The sequence below is a fragment of the Lonchura striata genome, chromosome 2 (assembly GCF_046129695.1).
Source record: "Lonchura striata isolate bLonStr1 chromosome 2, bLonStr1.mat, whole genome shotgun sequence".
NCBI lineage: Eukaryota > Metazoa > Chordata > Aves > Passeriformes > Estrildidae > Lonchura > Lonchura striata.
In genome coordinates this window covers 72582506-72602862 of record NC_134604.1, presented here as the reverse complement: position 1 = coordinate 72602862, position 20357 = coordinate 72582506, and the positions used below count along the sequence as shown (strand labels likewise).

Here is a 20357-nt window from a genome sequence, read left to right as displayed (position 1 = left end):
GGAACTAAAACTGCTGAGAAGAAAAACCAGTAGACTTAAAATTCTATGGCCTTGTTTTGTTTTCTGTAAAAGGGCTGAGGTTTTATAAGTGTCAAATCACATGTTTTATATATTTTGTAAATTCTAGAGAGGCATTGTTTAAGAATTTTGTGCAAATTAAATATGTTTGGGCACATTGTTTAGACTAATCATAGACTAAACCTAGAATCACCTGTATTAAATGGTTTTTCCAGCTAACCTTTTGCTCAGTAACACGAGAGATGTTCAAATTTCATCTTTAGATGTTCTAGAATACATTTCTCAAGGTTTTGTGAGAAGCTGCTGGCCTAGGCACCCAATCACACGGGAAATGCACATTTGCAAGGGAAGCATCCTGCAGAGTGCTGGGTTTTCCTTGCCATGCAGCCCAGGGAAATGTGCTGGTGCACATCAGGTCTCTCACAGATGTTTATAGAGGCATTACCAAATACTATGTGTGGTTCATAGTTATCAGTGTTCTTGAAATAATTTTCCATCTTCCGGTCTTAAAGGGTTGTCATAACTTGTGCTTGGAGTGTTTATTACTCTGTCTACCCTTTAAGCTAAATGACTGCAATAGTTCTCATTCCCTCTCACACTCAATAGCCGTGGGAGGGCATCAACACTTACACCTGACTTCAGCAGAGGCAGAGGTGTGGGCTGGTTTAGTGGTGTGAGGGAATACCTGGGTCAGACTGGCGTGTGTGTAAGTGCAGCTGGGCTGGGACCTTGAGGAACACAGAGCCACCTCCTCCCAAGCACAGGGGAGATCTCACTGGTGCTGACAGGTCTGCAGGGTTTGGCCAGGATTGCCCTTTGCAGGCTTTGGGAACACCTACAAACCAAATTTACTTAGATATTGAAGCACATCCATCCTCTCTTTTTCAAAGTATAACAATCTACTGTTTGCCTTATAAAACAAAACCTCTCTGCTTTTTTTTTTTTTTTTTTTTCTTTGTAGAACAACCCATTTTCTTTTGGTGTCAGATAAATTAACCATGTGAGATTGGCTGGTTCGTTACTTTTTATTTATCTAAATGAAACTGAAATTCAAGAACTGCTTTCCCAGCATACAATAGAGTATCCTGCAAGGAAGCAATGCAGATACAAAAGCAATAATTGTATTTTGTAGCTCTTTTCCCAGTTGTTATCTCTGTATTTGTGTTGAGTAGGTAAGATTTTAATATTGTCCTGAAGTCCACTGTGGCAAAGCCATTAGCTAAAAATAATGTTTGGGCTACTTGATAAAGCAGTTGTCAAACTAGCTCTTCATTCCTTCATTGGTTGTTCTGTATTGTTTCTGTGATGTGACTATTCACATCTTAAAACCACCACTAAACCATATAAAAAACCATGTACATGGATACTGCTTTTAGAGAAAAAAAATAAAGATTCGTTTTCCTCATTGATGGGCTGGTTTTGTTTCATAAAAAAAAAATCTCTAGAGCAGTTACCAGTGAGTTATAGACAGCTTTGTGTTCCCACCTGCACAAAACCTGCAACAAAACTGCTCACTTTGATTAAACTGGAACAGTTTCAAAAATAGAATGATAAAAAGGTTTGGTTTAGAAGGGACCTCAGGGATCATGCAGTCCCAACCCCCTTGCCATGGGCAAAGATACCTTTCACGGGACCTGCTCAGCCTGGCCTTGGACATCACCAGGGATGGGCCATCCGTAGCTTCCCTGGGCAACCTGTTCTAGTGCCTCACCACTGTCACAGTGAAGAATTTCTTCCTAACATCTAATATAAACCTATTTTCTTTTAGTTCAAAACCATTTCCCCTTGTCCTGTCTGCCCATACAAAGAGTCCAATTCCCTCCTTTCTGTAATCCTTCTTAAGATTCCAGAAGCTGCTGTAAGGCCTCCTGGGACCCTCTCTTCTCCAGACTGAACAAACCCAAGTCTCTCAGGCTGTCTTCACAGAGAGGTGCTCCAGTCCTCTGATCATCTCTGTGACCCTCTGGACCTGCTCATACAGGTCAACACCTTTCTTGAGCTGAGGACCCCAGAGCTGGATGCAACAGCACTGCAGGTGGGTTCTCACAAGGGCAGGATCCCCTCCCTCGCCCTCCTGGCCACAGGCAGGATACAAGTGGCTTTCTGGGCCTGTGACCTCACGTTGTTGACTCGTGTCCAGCTTTTCATCCGCAAGCAAGCCCCGATCTCCACAGGGCTTCTTTCAGTAAGTTCTCCTGGTCTGTGCTCATGTCTAGGGTTGCCTTGACCCAGGTGTAGCACCTTGCACCTGGACTTGTTGAACTTCCCTCTGGATGGCATCCTCTCCTCCAGGTGTGTCAGCTGCCGCATGCAGACTTGCTGAGGGTGCTGTCAAGACGTTGAAGAGCACCAGCCCCAGGACAGAGCCATGAGGGACACCACCCATCACCAGCCTCCACCTGGACATTAAGGCATTGACCACAAACCTCTGCACCAATCCACCAATTCCTTAACCCCTGAACAGTCCAGCCATCAAACAACACCTCTCTAATTGAGAGAGAAGGGTGTCATGAGGGACCGTACATAAAAATGTATGATTATCAGTTCATTTTTAATGTAGTAATTTGTTCTTACTTGGCTCTTCCCCTTCATTTTGCTTACCAAGAAAAAAAGCCTCTGGGGTTAAGAAGACACATCAGTCACTTACAGTAGCAAATTTTGGCCAGTGGACCTAGTTTCCTATTAAGTACTCCTGCATATTTATTTGTCTTCCATTGCATAATTGTTAGTGTGACCTGGCTCTGGATGCTGCAGGGGTAAATAGAACAGAATAGAATTTAGAATAGAATAGTTGTGAACTATTATGATGCATGCAAAGATTCAACAGAAGGTGCTAAAAATTGTGATAAAATGAGTCCTCAAAATACATGGAGCTGTTGAGTTGTAATTTTTCCAAACAGCATTTTCCTGGCTAGGCCTGGCAGTCCAAACTTGCTGGGACCCTCTTACTTCCCTCTCCAGTTGTGGTCACAGGAGCATCTTGACAGTCCTGCAATGAGGAATGAAGTGGGGTGACATGAATGCAGATAAAATGAGTGGTTGTCCTAAGAAAAGAAGCAACAACGTAGTGCTGCTCTTAATTAGTTGTGACCACTCTCAGTGTCCTTAATGCAAATGTGCACAGCTGTGAAGGTGCTGTTCCACTGCATCCAGCCTGAGTGCATCATCTGGCTGTGCCTCCTCTCAGGGCAAACAGCCACTGGAGTGAGACCTAAAGGTCCCTCCCCAGTAGGTTGATGGAAAAGCTGCAGCAATGCACCTCTGGGAATGCTGATCCAGACTCATCATGGTGAGCACAAACCAGACTGATCACAACGGCAGCAGAGCAGAGGAGCAGTGGGAAGCTGTATGTGTAATGTGAGGGGTGGGAAGTGTTTCCCTGGCTCCCTGGGTGAGGTGGGCCCAGCCCAGGAGATATCACTGATATGCTGATTAGCTTGAGGTGCTGTTTCCTCTGCAAGCTCTGGTGTGAGGCTGCTTGGCCTCTGACATACCAGTCTGTGTTTGCTTTGCATTTTTCTGATCTGCTGCTGGTCACTGAGCACCTCTGTTGCCTTGTCAGAATTCAGGCTGGGGCAGTGCTGGCCCAGATGCTCCCATTGCCTCCAGGTCAGCTCAGCCCTTATATCTCCACATGGAGATACTTATTTTTTTCTGAATTACACTGTTTGAACTGTCATTGATACTTTTCATTAAATCAGTGCTTGAAGCTTCTGCAGAAGGGAATCGGAGTGGATGATCACATCTCTGGTGGTTGATGATCCAATGGATTGATGGTCCAAGGTGAGGTTTCCTTGGCTGCTGATCTGCATAACCCAAAGCTGCTGGTTTCTTTGGCCAGGTGCTTAAAGTCTCTCAAGTATTTTTGTTGTGTCTCCACATGATGGATCCAGAAACCTTCTATTTTCAGTAGATGATAAAATCAAATAACATCTCCTGTGTAATTTCCTTTATTATTTTTAAAAGTCCTATTATTCACCTGGCAAGAAAATGCAATTTCAGAGGGCAAAAATCCCTTAAAACACAAGTAAAGAAAGGGTTCAGTCTATAGGCTCAGGGCTATGAATCACTTCTACTGCATTTCCAGGCTGAACAGAGCTGTCCCAAGGCCCTACACATATCTCATGATGCTCTGTCCTGCTCCACTTGCTCTGCAGCCTCCACTCCAGCATGTTGTGTTGCTTTCCCTGCAAATCCCTATTCTCTCAAAGGCATTGCTTAGAGCAAAAGAAAAGGAAAAACCACACCATCATTTCCAGTTGCAGAAAAAACTGACAGTGCTGCTGACACTGTGCTGTTCAAAACCTGTAACTCCTGACAGCTGAGGAGCAGATGGTGGAGTTGGGTGGATGACCAACCACAGCCATCAGCTCATTGTCCCTGCAAAGAGTGAGAGCTAACAGGGCCTGGGGCACGTCCATAATTTGGACTGTAAGACCAGTACAAGACAAAATGAACAGATTATAACCTTTCTCTGTTACTTGTTTGGCACACTGAAGTTATTTTCTAAAAAATAGCAGCCACTTCCCTGCTGGCACCATTCACTTCCCTGACTCTCAGCTGTAGGATGCTCCAGCTCTTGAGCTGTGGGATGCTGGCTGACCATCACGCTCCTCTCTCCTGCAAGGGGCCAAGCACCCCAGAGCCCAGCTCCCACCCACAGGTGGTTGTAAAGATCCACCCACTCTGTTCCATACAGGGTGTTCAGCAGCAGCAGCAGTGTTAAACACTAAGGGAAGGGCAGAAGTGCTGTGGCTGATCTTGACTGATGAACTGCTTTAAACATCTGTATTCCAGCTGTAACTCTTGTTTTCAGTGAGGCCTCACAGCCACTACCACGCTTACACTCATTCCCCATTTTGGAAGAAACTGGTATGCTGGATAATTAAGAATTAAAAAGCCACAATTGTGTTTTGTCATGTCCCTGAACACGCTAGTTTCTGCATAGGTGATTTGCTGGCACAGGCTGGGTTTCAGTTTTTCAGATTGCTTCAAGAATGCCAAATACAGCTTTTTTTTTTTTTGCTTTTTTTTTTTTTTTTTTTTCCAAAACAACATCAAGCTGCTAATATTTATATAATCTGATTTGGTCTCTTTGGATGGTGTTCCCACCACCACCTGAGGCTTCTCCTCCACAGCTCTGCTTTCTCCCTTGGGCTGATCAAGTACCATGAGTTTCCCTAGTTCAGTCAATTCTCTAAATCCCATGTCTACATCACCTGCAGGACAGGCCTAGAGATCCTGTCATGAGTTTACAAATTTCTCCTGCAAAAGCTGTAACAAAATGCCCATGAGCTGTTGTGACACTGGAGATGAAAGGGCTCTGTCACTCATCCTGGAGCTGAAACCTGAACTTGACAACCTGCATGACCTTGTCTGGAGAAGCTAAGGAGAGGCTGCTGTACAAACACACAGGGATGCTCCTTGCAAGACATTTCCAAGCAGGACAAAGTGTCACTTGGGTTACTCTGGGCAGCATCCTCCAGCCTCACAGGATCTTTGAGCTCATTCTGTGCTGAAGAAATGGAAGGGACATTTAGAGATTTGGTGTCCTGGTGCATAAAGTGCCCCCTGTGCTGCAATTGGAAAGAAAAAGCTGGCACAGAACTGGGCCCGTTATAAGCACATGCATGAAACACCACCAGCATCCTGCTCCTCAGTGTCATAGCAGAGGACCTGTGTTCAGTAACCTCAGCACCTACTCCTGGCATGGCAGAGCCAGCAGCACAAGTGCTGGAAAAGGTTGAAGCTGCCTCCACCAACCAGCTTTGTCACACACCCTGTTCCACTCAGCCTTCCCAGCAGGCTCCCACAGTCCTACAACCAGCACCCTGCATTTCCCTGCCCATCCCTGGGGACATGTCCAACCCACAAGTCTGTTCAAGGAGAGGCTGGGAGAAGCTTCACGCTGAGGAAGACCTGCATAAATCCAGCTTGTAGGAGACCCAGATCAGTCCTCCCTGGGGTGCTGCAGAGCAGGACAGGGGTGGCTCAAGGAGCAGGGGTGTCCCAGTCCCAGCACAGCCACCAGTCAGGTGCTGGGACACAGCTGAGCACTCGGTGGCAGTGGTGCAGAAGATGTTCTGGTGCTGCTCCATCTGATGGTCTCTATAGCAACAGGCTTTTTCTTTCCCAGCTGAACTGCCAGGAGCAGCAGGTAGATATGACAGAAATTCAACGCTGCAATTAATTTACATGAGCTGGGTGAAGCGTAAGCAAGAGGAGTGTGGGGGATAAGGAGCTGGCAATGTTCTCCAGGCAGGTTCCTTACACCAGCCAGGCTCACCTTACAGAGATCCCCAACTGCATCCTGGAACCAGAGCTGCAGCAGAGCTTTGGGTCACCCAACATTCCAACCCTCAGGAAGTGGCCTGAAAGGGGGAAAATTGCATTGAGGTCTGGCCAGGGTGCCTGGGAGAAGGAATTTTTGGGTTTCATCCAGCTCTACAAAACTTTCAGGCGTACACAAAACCTGGATTTAAACTTATGTTTTACCAATTTCAGGAATAGAAAGTCTATGTTCCCTGGTGGGGGGAAAAAAAGTGAACTGAATTCAGTGACAGAACTGCCTGTCTCAGGCAGTGTTTTGCTACCTGCTCTCCCACTGCAGCCACCTGCAGCAGTTATTGGGGACTCTGGCACGAGTCACATGTTTGCAGAGTGCCTATAAGCACAGAGCTGCTGGGGCTCAAACCCAGTTAAACATCTTGGGTGGTGCAGACCATGGTGGTGATCCTCAATATTGGGCTGCCCCCAGTGTTCTGCCCCAATCTCATCATGGCCACGACGGCAAGGAGCAGCAGATGCTCCAGGAACTGCAGAGAGGAATGATGTTGTTTGTTTTTTCGTTTATTTAATACCTGATTAAATGAGCTTCCCTTGGTTCCTCTGCGACAAAGTGATTTAATTAATGCTGAAACTGCGCACACGGGATGCGGCAAAGCTGTTCGTGGTTGGCATGGGCTACATCTATAGAATTATTTTGGAAAAAAGAAAACGTCAGCATGATAAAAATGGAAAGTGTTAACGTGCCATGTGCTGCTAGGAAATGGGGCTGGTACCCTATTCTAAACCTGGATCACACTTTTAATGAAAGTTAACTTGTTCACCCCACCTTTTACCATTTAAAACTAATTTAATGGAAAACCCGCCCCCAGCTGAGGGCCAGCAAGTGCTGCCGTAGGAGGCAGGTAGGCTTCCACTCACTAACTCATCAGTGCACATCAACTACGGAAAGCCAAGCGGCAGCAGACCTTCAGTCAGACCATGACAAAAACTAGGAAGAAACTCTCAGATGGCTGCAGGTTTAGGACATTGCCCTGTGCAGTCACCTCTGCAGTGAGGTGGCTCAGCTGTGAGACTCAGGGTGTCTGCACTCCATCGACTGCTTACCCACCTGGCCAGGGCCATCTGCAGCCTGGCTGCTTCCAAATCTACAGCCTGCTGCAGGCACAGATGCGAAGACCACTGGTGAATTTAGAGGAAAGACCCAGGAGAAGCAAAGCTGCTGGCCAGCCATCAAGTGTGGAAATAGCACGGAGGAGAGAGGGACAAGGAAGGACACCACCGTTTCAATTGGCAATCGAGCTGCTTCCTGCCTTACAGACCAGGCACCGCTCTTTCATGCCAGCCATTCACAGGCACGATTGAATTCACTCTCTCCTGCCCTGCAGGACAGCATTTTTAACCCGTACAACTCTCCTACAACACTTCAGACAGACCTTTACCGACAGGTAAGTACCAATCTGCAATTCCAGCAACATCCTCACCAGGGCAAAATCCTGACTGCTGCGGAGGTGACTGAGAAGGCTCCTGTGTCTGACCAGAGGCAGGACCGCGCCCCATCCCCTTCCCTCGCAGGGCAGACTGTGACCATTTCCGGCCACTCAGGCTCGCCCGAAGCAGCTGCTGCAGCAGGACAAGCGCTGCTCCCAGCCTGGGTCCGCCGGCAGCTGCCACCCCTTTCCAGACCGGCTCCTGCTGGCTACTGGCGGCAGGTGAGCCTGCATGTCCAGCTAATGAGCTGCCAAACCCGACCCGCCAGAGCCAGACCAGGCCGGCTTTGAGCAACACTACAATCAACAGTGAGAGGAAGCCCAGAGCTTTCCTTGGAGCAGAAACTATTTTCATGTTTCTGTTTTTAAGCCTGGTGCTAAGGTACGCTTCATCCTGCCCGATTCCCCCTCTGCAAGGCATCCACCAGAGAACAACACTGACTATAAAAGCTAAAAAGCATCCTAGGCAGCCAGGGAATCACTAGACAAAATCCTCGGGAACATTTGGTGGTGGTACTAAGGAAATACTTGCACAAAGGGTTTTACTACCTTTAACTGTTGGTACCTGAAGTAAGCACAGTCCTAACGAAGGCTGCTCCAAGCAGCAGCTACTGCAGAAACACTTGTAGACATAAAACTCAGGGAGGCCACTGTGCCTTGGTCCCCTGAGCAGCAGGAACATCTCTAAGCCCCCACATGGGTCATGCAGGGAGAGGGAGGCTACAGAAACAATTTAAAATAATAATTCAAGTGTTGAGCAAGACAGTCCCAAGACACCAGTGCTGGCTGGCCTACGTGTGCAAATCAGACCCTGAAACTCCACAGCTTCGGATTTTATGTTCCTCTTGGCATCCTAAATCAAAACTTCATCTTCCGAGGGCTGAGCCAGGGTCTTGTTTCAGCTGGTGGTGTGCTGGTGTGCCAGTCAGAGGCAGGGGAGGTTTCCTTCTCAACAGCCCCTGTCTCTGCAAGGGTTTCAGCAGGAGCCTGGCCACGACCCACTGCCCACCCTACCCACCTGCAGCCCTGAGGTGTGGGGGATGTGGCTCCCAACCCTGCCAGGATAAAGAGTCCAGGGCAAACAGCCCCTCCTTCCTCAGCCAAGCTGGAGGCACAGCAGCAGCTCCAAGGCAAGTCCCAGGTCTGTGGGATGCTTGTAGAGCCCAGGGGCAGCTTCTTCCTTGGGCAGTTATCACCCCATGATTTTGGGCACATGCCGGAGGCTTTGGCAGCTGCTGCTTCAGATCCAAGTCCTCTGATGGATCTACTGGCACAGTTCCCAGTGCAGGAGGCCATTGTGCAAGAAGGCACTGCCAGGAACACAAAGCTCACTCTGAGGAATATACCAAGGTTTAGTATATTCCCACGGCTGCTAGCTGGATTTGAGAATAATTCGAGTATCTCCTCAGTTAGCAGCTTCCTTAATTACCAGCTGTCTTCTCCTTCAAGAGCAATCCATTCTTTGTAACTAAAGCCTCTCATTGGCTTACCTGGTCACAGCACCAGATATTCACCTGGAAACTCCACTTTGGATTGGTGCTACAAAATGAAGTAAAACTTCTCAGAGAAGTGAAAGAAAATCCCCTAACATCACTGATCATCAAATGAATAGTGATTCTTTGGATGAATGTTAAAACCCATTTATTCAGGCTTTTGTGCAGGGTGCACAGTTCAGCAATTACGTATACACAGTATGCACATCCTGACAGCATACAAAAAAGAAAGGAGCAACGGGTGTTTACACTGGGAATGTATATACAGACATATTAAACTGGGATTTTTACATTAGAAAATTATCTGACACTGTTCAGGTATCATCAAGGCTATTAGAAATTGTGTAGAAAACCAATAAAACTTGGAAAGTATCTACTGTCATTTTACTTTACCCAGGCTGGATATAAATCAGGCTTCCCACACTATATCCCTTGTGGACAAAGCCTACAGGATGCCTCAAGCACTTTGGAGGGTCACATTACTCTAGCACATCCCATTACAAGTTAAAGAATAACACATTAGCATTATTTCCTGTTTTCCTGGAAAGAACAACAGCTTAAATATTTCAAATAGCTAATTTTCTCCTGGGAAAAGACAACAAAGGAAAGATTTAGAGACCATGAGAGAATCAAACACTAATGAAATGTTGTAACAGCACTTCCTGGTCCTTCCAAAAACTCTTCACAGACCAGGAACCTAATTTAAAACACTGTACACTGTCCAGATTTACAGAAGTGCAATAGCAGGCCTTGGCAGACCCCAGGTCTTCTGCAGATCTTTACCTTGCTCCTATCCTAAGGGTTGCAAGAGATCGTACTTTTGTAACCTGCACAGAAAGACACAGAGAGATCAAATAGATTTAGCAAAAGGATACTAAACAATAGACAGAAATATGCAGCAATATCATACGAGCCATACTTCACTTCCTGTAGCTATTCCTTATTTAATTTCTGACTGAACTTTTTTCCTAAGGTGTCAGCAGAATGAGGGAGCATCAGAAACACAGTGGTTTCAGAACACATGATTCTTGTGGCCAAGGCACCCAGGGACACCCACAACCCATCTTCACAGGCTTTCAGCTTGAAGAGCAGGTCCAACTCTCTATATACTCTTCTATGCCAATTTTTTGCACATAGCAGTCCAGTTTTGGTATAAAATTCTAGCATTACAAAGAACCTAACTGAAAATCCACCCATGGGGTAGTTTTAAAGGACCAATCCACTCTTGCAGGTAACAGAAACCACATATGAGTGCAACACAGAGTGTGTTAAAACTGCTCCTAAAGATGGCTGAAATAAAATGCCTTGTGCACAAATACACCAAATATAGGACATATTTGTAGAACGTTCAATCACAGCCAGTATGATTTCAGACACATTTTCCTTTTAGCACAGCACATGTGCTATTTGCTATGTAAACTCTGGCGTTCAATTAATTCCATTTGCTGTTCTGCATGAGCCTTTTGGAGAAAAAGGTGAGGACAGCATGAAGAATCTCTCTCAAATTTATTTCTCTCCTTAAGTTTAAAGTTCTCTGGTGGAAATCGTTACAATGAGTCTAAACTTACTTGAGTGGAGACATTTCAAAAATTTATATTTTCCATGTAGAGTTTTACAAAAAAGCATTGTTGAAGTGGCTTGAAAATTGCTTTCCTTTTGCAGAATGACCCCCTTAAATATATTATGACTAGGCAAAGGATAACTAGTATTTTATACTCAACCTCCCTATGTAAACCTTCCTTTGTTGTGAACAACTCATTTTGATTGTTTAAAGAAAAAAACATTTCAGCTGTAAGTAGCAATATATCATAATACTCTTCAAAATTAATCAGGAAAAACAGTAAACAACCAAATTCTCTTTTCTCTTTGATACTAGTAAGCATGAGGAATAAGCAGCTATTCAAAACAAAGAAGCCTTCAATAGCTTTTTTTTTCTTCATTTATGACTGCAGGTACAGCATGTAACATGTAGGAACTTCAAAATTCTATACCACAGCCTGTTTCCCTCACAGATCATTTCCTGGCACAGAAAGTCAGAAAGAACTTCTAGGGCTTGACCATAAGCAAATAAGGCATGTGGTTAATAGTGATGCTTCAAAAGTCTGACAGCAATTCCTGGACATGGGTGGGGAGAAGAAACAGGTTTATGTCAGTGGGTGAAACTGTAGGCTGGGGAAGGCACTACTGAAACCAGTGAAATGTTTCCTGGTACCAAGAGATCCCCAGGAACAGCTGGCTTTCACAGGTGGCTAAAATCAAACATGCAGACAAGTAGATTTGATTTTAAGATCAAGAACAAAACTGAACCATACTCACTCTGCCTGCTGTGATTTTTTTTAAATTGTATTTTAAACACAGTTTTTAAAGGTCACATTTTTAAAACTAAGCTCTAATTCAAGATCTAAGTTCCTATAAGTGGCAACTTGTACATTTCACTTTAATGCAGCCATTACAAGGCCTGATGCCACATGCTGTGTTAGAATTTAACCATGCTATCTATATATTTTTTAAATATATGCATATATATACATACATATAAATCAGAGCTCAGTTAAACATAAAACAAACACCTTTCCCTCAGAAAATAGTTTCTTCCATTAAATTCCAGATTGCAAAGATAATTTCAGTATCATAGGCAAAACATAATTTTACAAAATTGCTGGAGATGGAAAAAAAAAAAATTTTACTCTTAAATAGGTGGAATAAGTCACAACAGAAGTAATTAAGGGAAATATGATTGAAGAATGATTCAATATTTTCTTCTCCAGTGTTCTCAAAATAATCCAGCAAGTGCAAATAAATAAAAAGTCACGTGAGTTTTACCAAAGTACTTTTCTTTCATGAATTTAGGTTGAGAAGTCCACCTTGCCATACCTAGCCGCCTGCTTCCATTTTTCACCTTGAATCTAAGGTCTCATTAGTTAACCAAGTGCACCATATTTTTTTGCTAGGACTTCAGGCTTAAACTTGCCCCCACAATGTATTTAAACTAATAACTATGCAACATCTTCCTTCCCTGTCTTAATTTACGTTCTCATATTGAAACAAAGTTATTTAATTGCATTGAAACTGTCAGTGATGTAAACTGAAATCTGTTCTTCAGATTAAATAAAAGGCATGACACATTAGCAAGAAGAAAAAAAGATAACAACAAAACAAAGACAAGCCCAAACCAAGCAGTAAAGCAGCAAAGAGAAGTGAGATGTAAGAACCAGCTCAAAGAATGGGAGAAGCACATATGATAGGACCATCCCAAAGCATACAGAAGCCACTGCTAGTAAGAAGCAGAATTCCAGAATTTATTTTCACGGCCTTCTGTTAAAATGAACAGAGACAGGTATTTTTTCCCCACACCTGCCACTGCTTTTTACAGACAAGTGTCCTGGGGTGACTTTATGATGCTCATATCCCCATTTGTCTGTTTAGCCCAGAAAAAAGCTTTGCACCTTTGAGACTGGTTCCTAGACCAAAGCAGGGGAGACAAGAAGCACACAGTTAGTTTCCTTTCCAGAAATTGCACTCACTCCTCCACATTCTTGCTCCTGGACTGGGTTGTCTGTGGATGGATGGGCAGACAGTGGGACAGAGCTCTCCTTTGCTTTTAGTTCGTTTTGGCTAGGTGAGGTAGAGAAGCTCCCTGGACTGTGGGTTTTCTTTTTCTTGGACCTGTTCAAACCTGCTCTGGACTGAACACCCAGAGGAGCACCGGCAGCTTGCACCTGTGGCCCATCAGGCTGGGCTTGGGCTGCAGCACTCCCAGCACCGGAGGGACTGGTAGAGACTGAGTGAGCTGAGCTACAGCCCATGAAGGAGACCTTTCTGAGTTTGTCATCTCTTTGGAGTGGCAAGAGGTTTTATTGTTTAATATTGTTATTTAATATTGTTATTTTTTGTGTGTTTGTGCTGGTGAATGCTCTGCCTGTTAAATAAACAGTTTTTTCCACTTTTCTCCAAGGAAATATTTTCCCAAACCAGTTGAGGAAGGGACCACTTGAATTTGCTTTCTAGAGGAACACCTTTGGAGGTTTTCTCCCAAATTTGCCCTAAACCAGGACAACAGGGCAGGCTGAAGAACCATGGGATACCTGACTCCTGTTCTCAGGTATCTGTGCTTATGCTACAGATGAGTTCAGTTTTTACACAAGTGACCTGCAGAGAAGGTTCAAGCCAGACAGGAATATAACAATAAATAAGCCTTATTTAGGACTCCATGGGAAAAGCCACCTATTTAATGGCTGCCTTTTTTTTTTTTTTTAATTTTTATTTTTACATCCAGGACACCTGTTGTGCAGGAAAGCAAAGCTGCAGCACCATGCAGTTGTGCTGACAGCTCTGCTGTTTGAGCGGGAATAACCATCCTGCTCCAGTGCTCTCTCCTGCCTAGTCCAGCCAGCCAACCTACACAATGAAAGCACAGAATTTCTCTGTCTCCCACATGCTCCCTTGTGCATGTTAGCAGAGCTAGGCTCAAAGCTGAACCCCATGGGTATAAACACCATGATTCAGATTCTACATTAACATATTTGTTTTATAACATTTTCTCCAGAAAGCTATCAGCAATTATTAACTAGTCAATACAATTATTTATGCTATAAGGTGGCATATGCCATGCATGTCTGGTAAGAGAACATGCACACAAAATTAATCCAAAGACTATTTTAAGAAGCAGCAGTAATAGTTCTAAATTTGAAGATGAGTTCACTCGCTTTGCTGAAAACAACACTAAGATCCCAAATGCAAAAGAAGAAAGAGCTGTGTTTCCAAATGGTATGGAAAAGTACAACCAGCACTGAGCAGCAAGACAGATGCCCAAAACATTCTTCACAAGAGATCCAAGAATTCAAAAGGTGAATTAAACTGAAGAAACACTATCAAGGACATGAAACAAACAGTGGAGTGCTGATTAATGGTGTGAAGACTTCTTAATTTTTTTTTAGTTTTTTCAGGTGTGTGAAAAAGGTTGCCTGAGTCTCAAACACTGAATCTGCTTACTTGGATGTAAATGAATTTGTTCCCAGCAATAAAGGCAGCATCAGGATTGACTCATCTGTCTATTCTGGATGTTATTTCTCATCTTCACTGAAGACTGAAATGGACTTGGCAGAAAAGTTTTGAGCCTCCATCTCAATGCAAATGAATCTCTTTCTGGCAACACAACTGCAATTACCATACTCACAGAGATTATTAATTAATCAAAAGTGCTATTTGAATAAAAGTGTGGCTCATTGCTATATTTTAAGAAAGCATTTGACACAGTAATCAACCATTCACCCTAAACTTAGTTTAGCAGAATGTTACTGAAGCCACAGATTAAGAAGTTAAATACTGTATCAAATTCAAAGAAGAAATCAAGGGTGAATAAAAGGTGTGAAAGCTGAGGCTGTAGGCAGCTGTGGATACAAGATCCCACTGAGCCGGGTGCAGGCAGCTGCAGGGCTGTGGAGCTATTACTGTTTCACAGGGGCACACATGGGTTTCCTGTTGCTGGAGCATGCAGTGGGGCAGCAGAACCCTGCATGTGCACAGCTCTTGGCCCTGCAGAAACATCCTGGGGCAAAATTACCACACTGCAGAGGAAGTTATAACTATAACACAGCAGCCAGGCTGGGAGCATGTGGCTGTGAGAACTTGAAGACCTTTAAGTGCTGGGCAGAAGTTTTCTAAAAGCCTTCAAATAATGGCAACTCCTCCTCTGCAAATAAGGTAGCTTAGAAGCAAATAAAGAAACAAATAAAAAAAAACAAAAACAAATAAGCAGAAAAAGCAGTGCAATTGTCCTACCTCTGAGCTTGATCTCTTTTCACCTGATCCACTTATCCAGAGCACAGGAAACATTAACTCTTATGCACACATGTATTAGGAACACTTGCACCAACCAGGTCGCCTCCTTTGATGTGCATTTCCATCACCCCTCGTTTCTTCTGCTGCCTAAAGCCTACTGCTGTGAACAGAAACACTCTTGACATATTATTTACAAAAGCCAATATAAACACCTCAGGGAATACCAGCAATTCAAAATGCTTCTGTTTCCTCCTGCTAACTTTGTCATTACCTAAACTATGAGCTATGTGAGCATAATCCGTCTCTTCCTGAGGCACTGCTGCAAGTATTGTGGTCCCTTCTGAAGAAATTTGATAGCATGGTGAAAAAGTCTTTTGGGCTTGGTGAGTCCACTTCATTCACACTGAACAAAACATATACATTTGATATGACAGCAATCTCTTGGGTGGAAGGAAGGAAAAAAAGGCAAAGCAAAGCACTTTAACAGCACTCCGAAGTGGCACTTTATCAGCTCAGACAATAAAGTGAACACAAATGACAAACTCCATGAATCAAAACAAAATCAGGCAACTGGCCTATGCTTATGGATCAAGACTCAGCTCAGTGCAATGAAAAGTGAAACTTGCTCCAGAAAATTGGCTGCTAAATTTGCTAAACAGTTTACTGGTCACACACCTGCCACAGGGTGATAATGAAAAGGAATCCTCCACACAAGTAAATAAATGAGCCAGTAAGGGAATCTAGTGCACATCTGCATTTGGGGTTTTCTCTCCTCTCTGGGCCCTCTACCATCACACCAGCCCTTCAGCTTTAAGTTGCCCCTTGCTGCTGACTGGGTCCCCGGACTGGGAAAAGGAGCAGCCAGGCAGAACTCTCCGACCTGCAAACCAATTTTGTGGGGAGGAAAGGACTGTGCTGCTTGGGAACGGAGCAGTGGGACATGGTGCTTGATGTCTTGGGCAGAACAACTTTTTAGATTATCCATATGTAGACAGACACAGAAAATGCTTGCATAAAAGTTCCTCTTCAAAAACCAAAGGTTTTAATTATTTTAATCGCTATATTTTCTTTAAAAATGTAGAGAAAATATTTGAGGTACTTTTTATTCAGAAGTTTGAAATACTTAACTCAGAGGTGCTCAAAGCAAATAATTTGAAAAACCCTAGAGAACACATTCTAAGAAAAATGCAAAAGCACTATAATGCTTTCCAAACTGGTACAAGTGACAGAGAATTGCAGGTTTGGATGTGTACAATGGACTATTTCAAGAAGACAGAATATCTTCTTGCACAATAAGGCATTCTGTTTGATTGTAATAGTCTGTAAATAGTGGCTCTATTTTGCATCTTTTTCTCTCCAACACAAGAGCATATTTTTGAAAAAACAATCTTTCAAAGCACTTGCCTCCCCTTTCAACCACACTATTGGGAAGCTACATACCTATGTAGAAGCTCTCTAACAAGTGAGAAACCTCAGAGCTAAGGCTTCAGCAGGAGGGGCTCCGACAAGAGGGAAGCATCAAGCTAGAAATATGCACATTTACAAGTACTAAGTTTTAATTCCTCGTGGCAATTCTGCCCTATGGAGCAACAGATAGGGTCACATGCTTGTACTGAGTGAAAGGCCAAACAAATTCAAGAGAGAACAGAATGGCCTGAGAGGCAGGATAATTTATGTGAGAACATTTTAGCAGGTTATTTGTACACCTATTTACATGGACTGTTCCTGTCTTTTTCAACTGTATTAGAAAATTAAAAAGCCCATTAACTTGCCATTGTTTAAAACACATGGTGGCCATGCATGTGTTTGACAGCACTGTCTACTATAAGGTACAGTATAAAAAAAAAACTATCAAGGTTTCACAATAATTAAGATATAGACCCATTAAACTAAATTTCACTTAACCTGGGACTAAGCAATATGTAGGCAGTGATTGAAAGTTCTTACATTACCCACAGAGCTCTTATATGGCCAAATTACCCTATGTTCTCAAGAGACCAAATTTGCTGGGATGATTCAAATCCTGTTTTGAATCAACAAACACCAGTGCTTCCTCCTAACTGTATGTGGTAATTTCTTAAGCAAAATACCATTCTCCAGGGATACAATTTGATTGTTTTTTAAATTTCATTCTGACCAGAGTGTGTAACAAAAAGATGATCAAGATCTCTACACTGCTCTGGAAAGAGAGTCTATTAAACTGTGCTCAATAAAGTTGTCAGAAAAAAAGGGCATTAAATAACAACAATGGACCTCAGAGAAATTAACTGTATCTCTTTATTGTTAACCAATGAATGTTATCCAAAATAGTAGATGTAATTGTAGCTTAATTGTACAACACAAAACATGATGCTAAAGGAAAAAGCATGTGGAAAATTACTTCACTGAGTAATCATTAGATGTATTCTTAGTATTTCTGCACCAGTAAGTGTTCCCAACTGCTGGTGACAGCAGCTATTACCACTTTGTTCACTGTGAAAATTTGTATTACAAAATGGTTGTTCTTGGTTGTTTGAATTAAAAAAAAAAAAAAAAATCACACAGCTTTATAAATGGATCTAATCCATCCAGCCCTACTCTATATGTTGTAGATTTAAGAACAACAATCTTTACTGGTGTTTTTTCCCAACACTGAAACTGATAGATCAGTGTTAGTGCACACTTTTCAGGGAAAAATGAAAACTCACTGGAAGCACAGCATTTCACCTGCCATGGCCAACTGCTCAAATACTTCAGAAATTTGCTTACGCTTCGGTGTATGAAGCCTGTGAAACAAAAACTGTTCTTACAATGCACTGCAAGTTGAAACACCAACTTCCACCAAGCAGCATTTTGATGCATGTGCACACTATCTGCACATCAATCTTCAAGGTCAAGCAGATATGTTTAGCCCACAAACTAAAAATATATTAATGTATCTTTATTTAATTTTCATGATGTCACCCCACATAGCCAAACTTTTACTCCGCAAAATAAAAAGAAACAAACTTAGTTGGATTGTTCATGAGAAATTTAGACCTACTGTGCATGAAAAAATGTTTAATAAAATGGCAAATTTTAATAGATAAGTGTAAATTTATGAGTGCATAATATCAAACAGAAAAAAAGCTGAACCATCCTCAGAGAAACCTAGGTTCTTCTACTGTTGATATTTATTAGGGTACTCTAACATAGGGAGTAACTGAAATCCACATTAACTGTAAAGTTATTACTTAAGTTCAATTTCTAAGCAAATTTCTCAAAAGAGCAGGTTTCCTTTTCAAGAGGGAAATAACTTAATAATCTGACATTAGATATGACAATTACAATACTGGCTTCACTGAAACACTTTTACTCCAATTCTGGGAAGTTTCATTTTGTATCTGAAACCCAAACTGACTGACAAACACATTCTACACACCCCTCCCAGAATACAGTATACCAGTGACAGTTACAGCTTTAAAACACACCAGATGCTTTCACAATTTAAACTCAACAGAAGGCAGTTAGACAGTACTTAGCACTGTAAATCCATAATAAAGTAAAATAAAATCCTAGGAGTAAGGGCTCCTAGCAATCTTTAATGTTACTGTGTAGTGACAGTCAATTTAAACAGTTTTATTCATGGTGTTTGAAGGACCAGTCATCATGTACATAGTAGTGAGGTAGGATACTGTCCCCTCCCTGGGACTGATGTTTTCATATGCTCCCTTGCCAGAAAGGTCCAGGTTTTCCTACTGCAAATAAAATAATTACAAGCAAAGAGCACATTAAGCTTTGTTTCCTTTTTTCCCCTCTTTGTTGCATTGGAACATTTTGCACATCTAAAGAATCAGCTAGGAAAAGCAATATTTACTCAAGCCTATTAGCAGCCATGTGCTGCCCACAGGTAGTGTTCCATTTAAAAACATTTCCTGGAACTACCACCTGTCATCTAGACCTTTGTGAACAGGTAGGCAAAGAAAACCATCAATGATGACAGGACATGAAACACCACAGAATTTCACTTGGGGAAAAAAAAAAGACACAGAACTCCCCAAAACAAAACAAGAAAAAAACAAGCAAAACTGAAAGTGAGCAGAGCAGTATTAAACTCTTTATAGAGTAGCTACATTGAAAGCTAATTTCAAACTTCATATTGAAATAGTACCTATCCAGTTTAGGTACCTATACAGTTTAGGTACATTCTTTCTATTTTTTAATGTTTAAGCAATATATACACTTGTCAGTCATTATATACTTCACATCTGTTTCCAAAGGGGGAAATAAACCCAAACAAACAATGAAACTGAAAACACAATGGGGAAAAACCTGCTATTAACCCCTACACCCTCCCCCCACCCAAACCCTAGTGTTAACAGACTGCCTTACTGTTGAATAGCTTCCCCTAAATTTGTCTTCTAGTCACTGTAGTCAACCTGGTATTAAGTGCTTTGGCAAAGTGGGGTGCAATCCATCAAATCTGCAAAGGCCTGCTTTTTTTCTCTGTTGGTGGTTCAGCTTTACGAGGAACATATATGCAAAATACCAGCTCTCACATTGCTTCAAACTCATCAATACGCTGCTTTGTATTGCCTTGTCGGATTTGCCGGAGAGTCTTGTACTTATCGCGGCCTGCTTTAACATTCTCAGCATGAAGGACATCGTTTTGTGTTTTCTTGGTTTCATCTCTGGCTTGAGCCAACTCTGAACTTAACGCCTGTTGAATAAAATATTTGAATTTAAGTGCTTTGACTAATCCTTTAACAGTTCTGGAGTTTCTGATAACAACTATTCTGCAATCTGGATAAGAATTTCTTGAATGCCAATCTATGGAATGCTTGTTGTGCTCCTCAGTAACTCAACAAGTTGTGAGGTCTATTAGGAGGAATGCAGAAGGAAAGATAAGGACAGCATAGGATTTCTTCCTCACATGAGTGTAAACATCAAGCTGTATTAAAAAAAGCCTCATCCACCATAAAATCCAAGCAGAAAGGGACAAGCAAGCTAAGAGGAAAACCACCTTCTTTTCCAATTTTTCTGTAACTAAAGACTTAACTCCCTCATCTGGTCAGTGACAGACAAATCAAGAATACAACACATACAGGCTAGTAAGACAATGCTGTCAGACAAAGTAGCAGCTTTCCTTTTCTTGTTTTCTTCCCAAATAAACATTTTGTAACCAGGAAAAAGGTTAGATACTATAGATTATTATGCTTAGAGGGGTAAGACATTGCCTGGGACGAATTGCTCCGTTTTAGGGAAATAAGAACAATCCAAAACGAGTGCAATTTGAATTTTTGCATTTACAACACTTATGAGTGACTACAAA

The 20357-nt window shown here is 42.6% G+C and overlaps 1 protein-coding gene across 1 annotated transcript in view; it reads right to left on the bottom strand.

The window, feature by feature from the left end:
- Nucleotides 1-9417: 9417 nt before the first annotated feature.
- Nucleotides 9418-20357, bottom strand: part of RDX (radixin) — a 45851-nt gene continuing 34911 nt past the window's right edge. Inside the window, exon 14 of the mRNA XM_021525702.3 lies at nucleotides 9418-19745. Coding sequence (XP_021381377.1) covers nucleotides 19581-19745 — 165 coding nt within the window. The 3' untranslated portion in view covers nucleotides 9418-19580. The remainder of the gene's footprint in view (nucleotides 19746-20357) is intronic.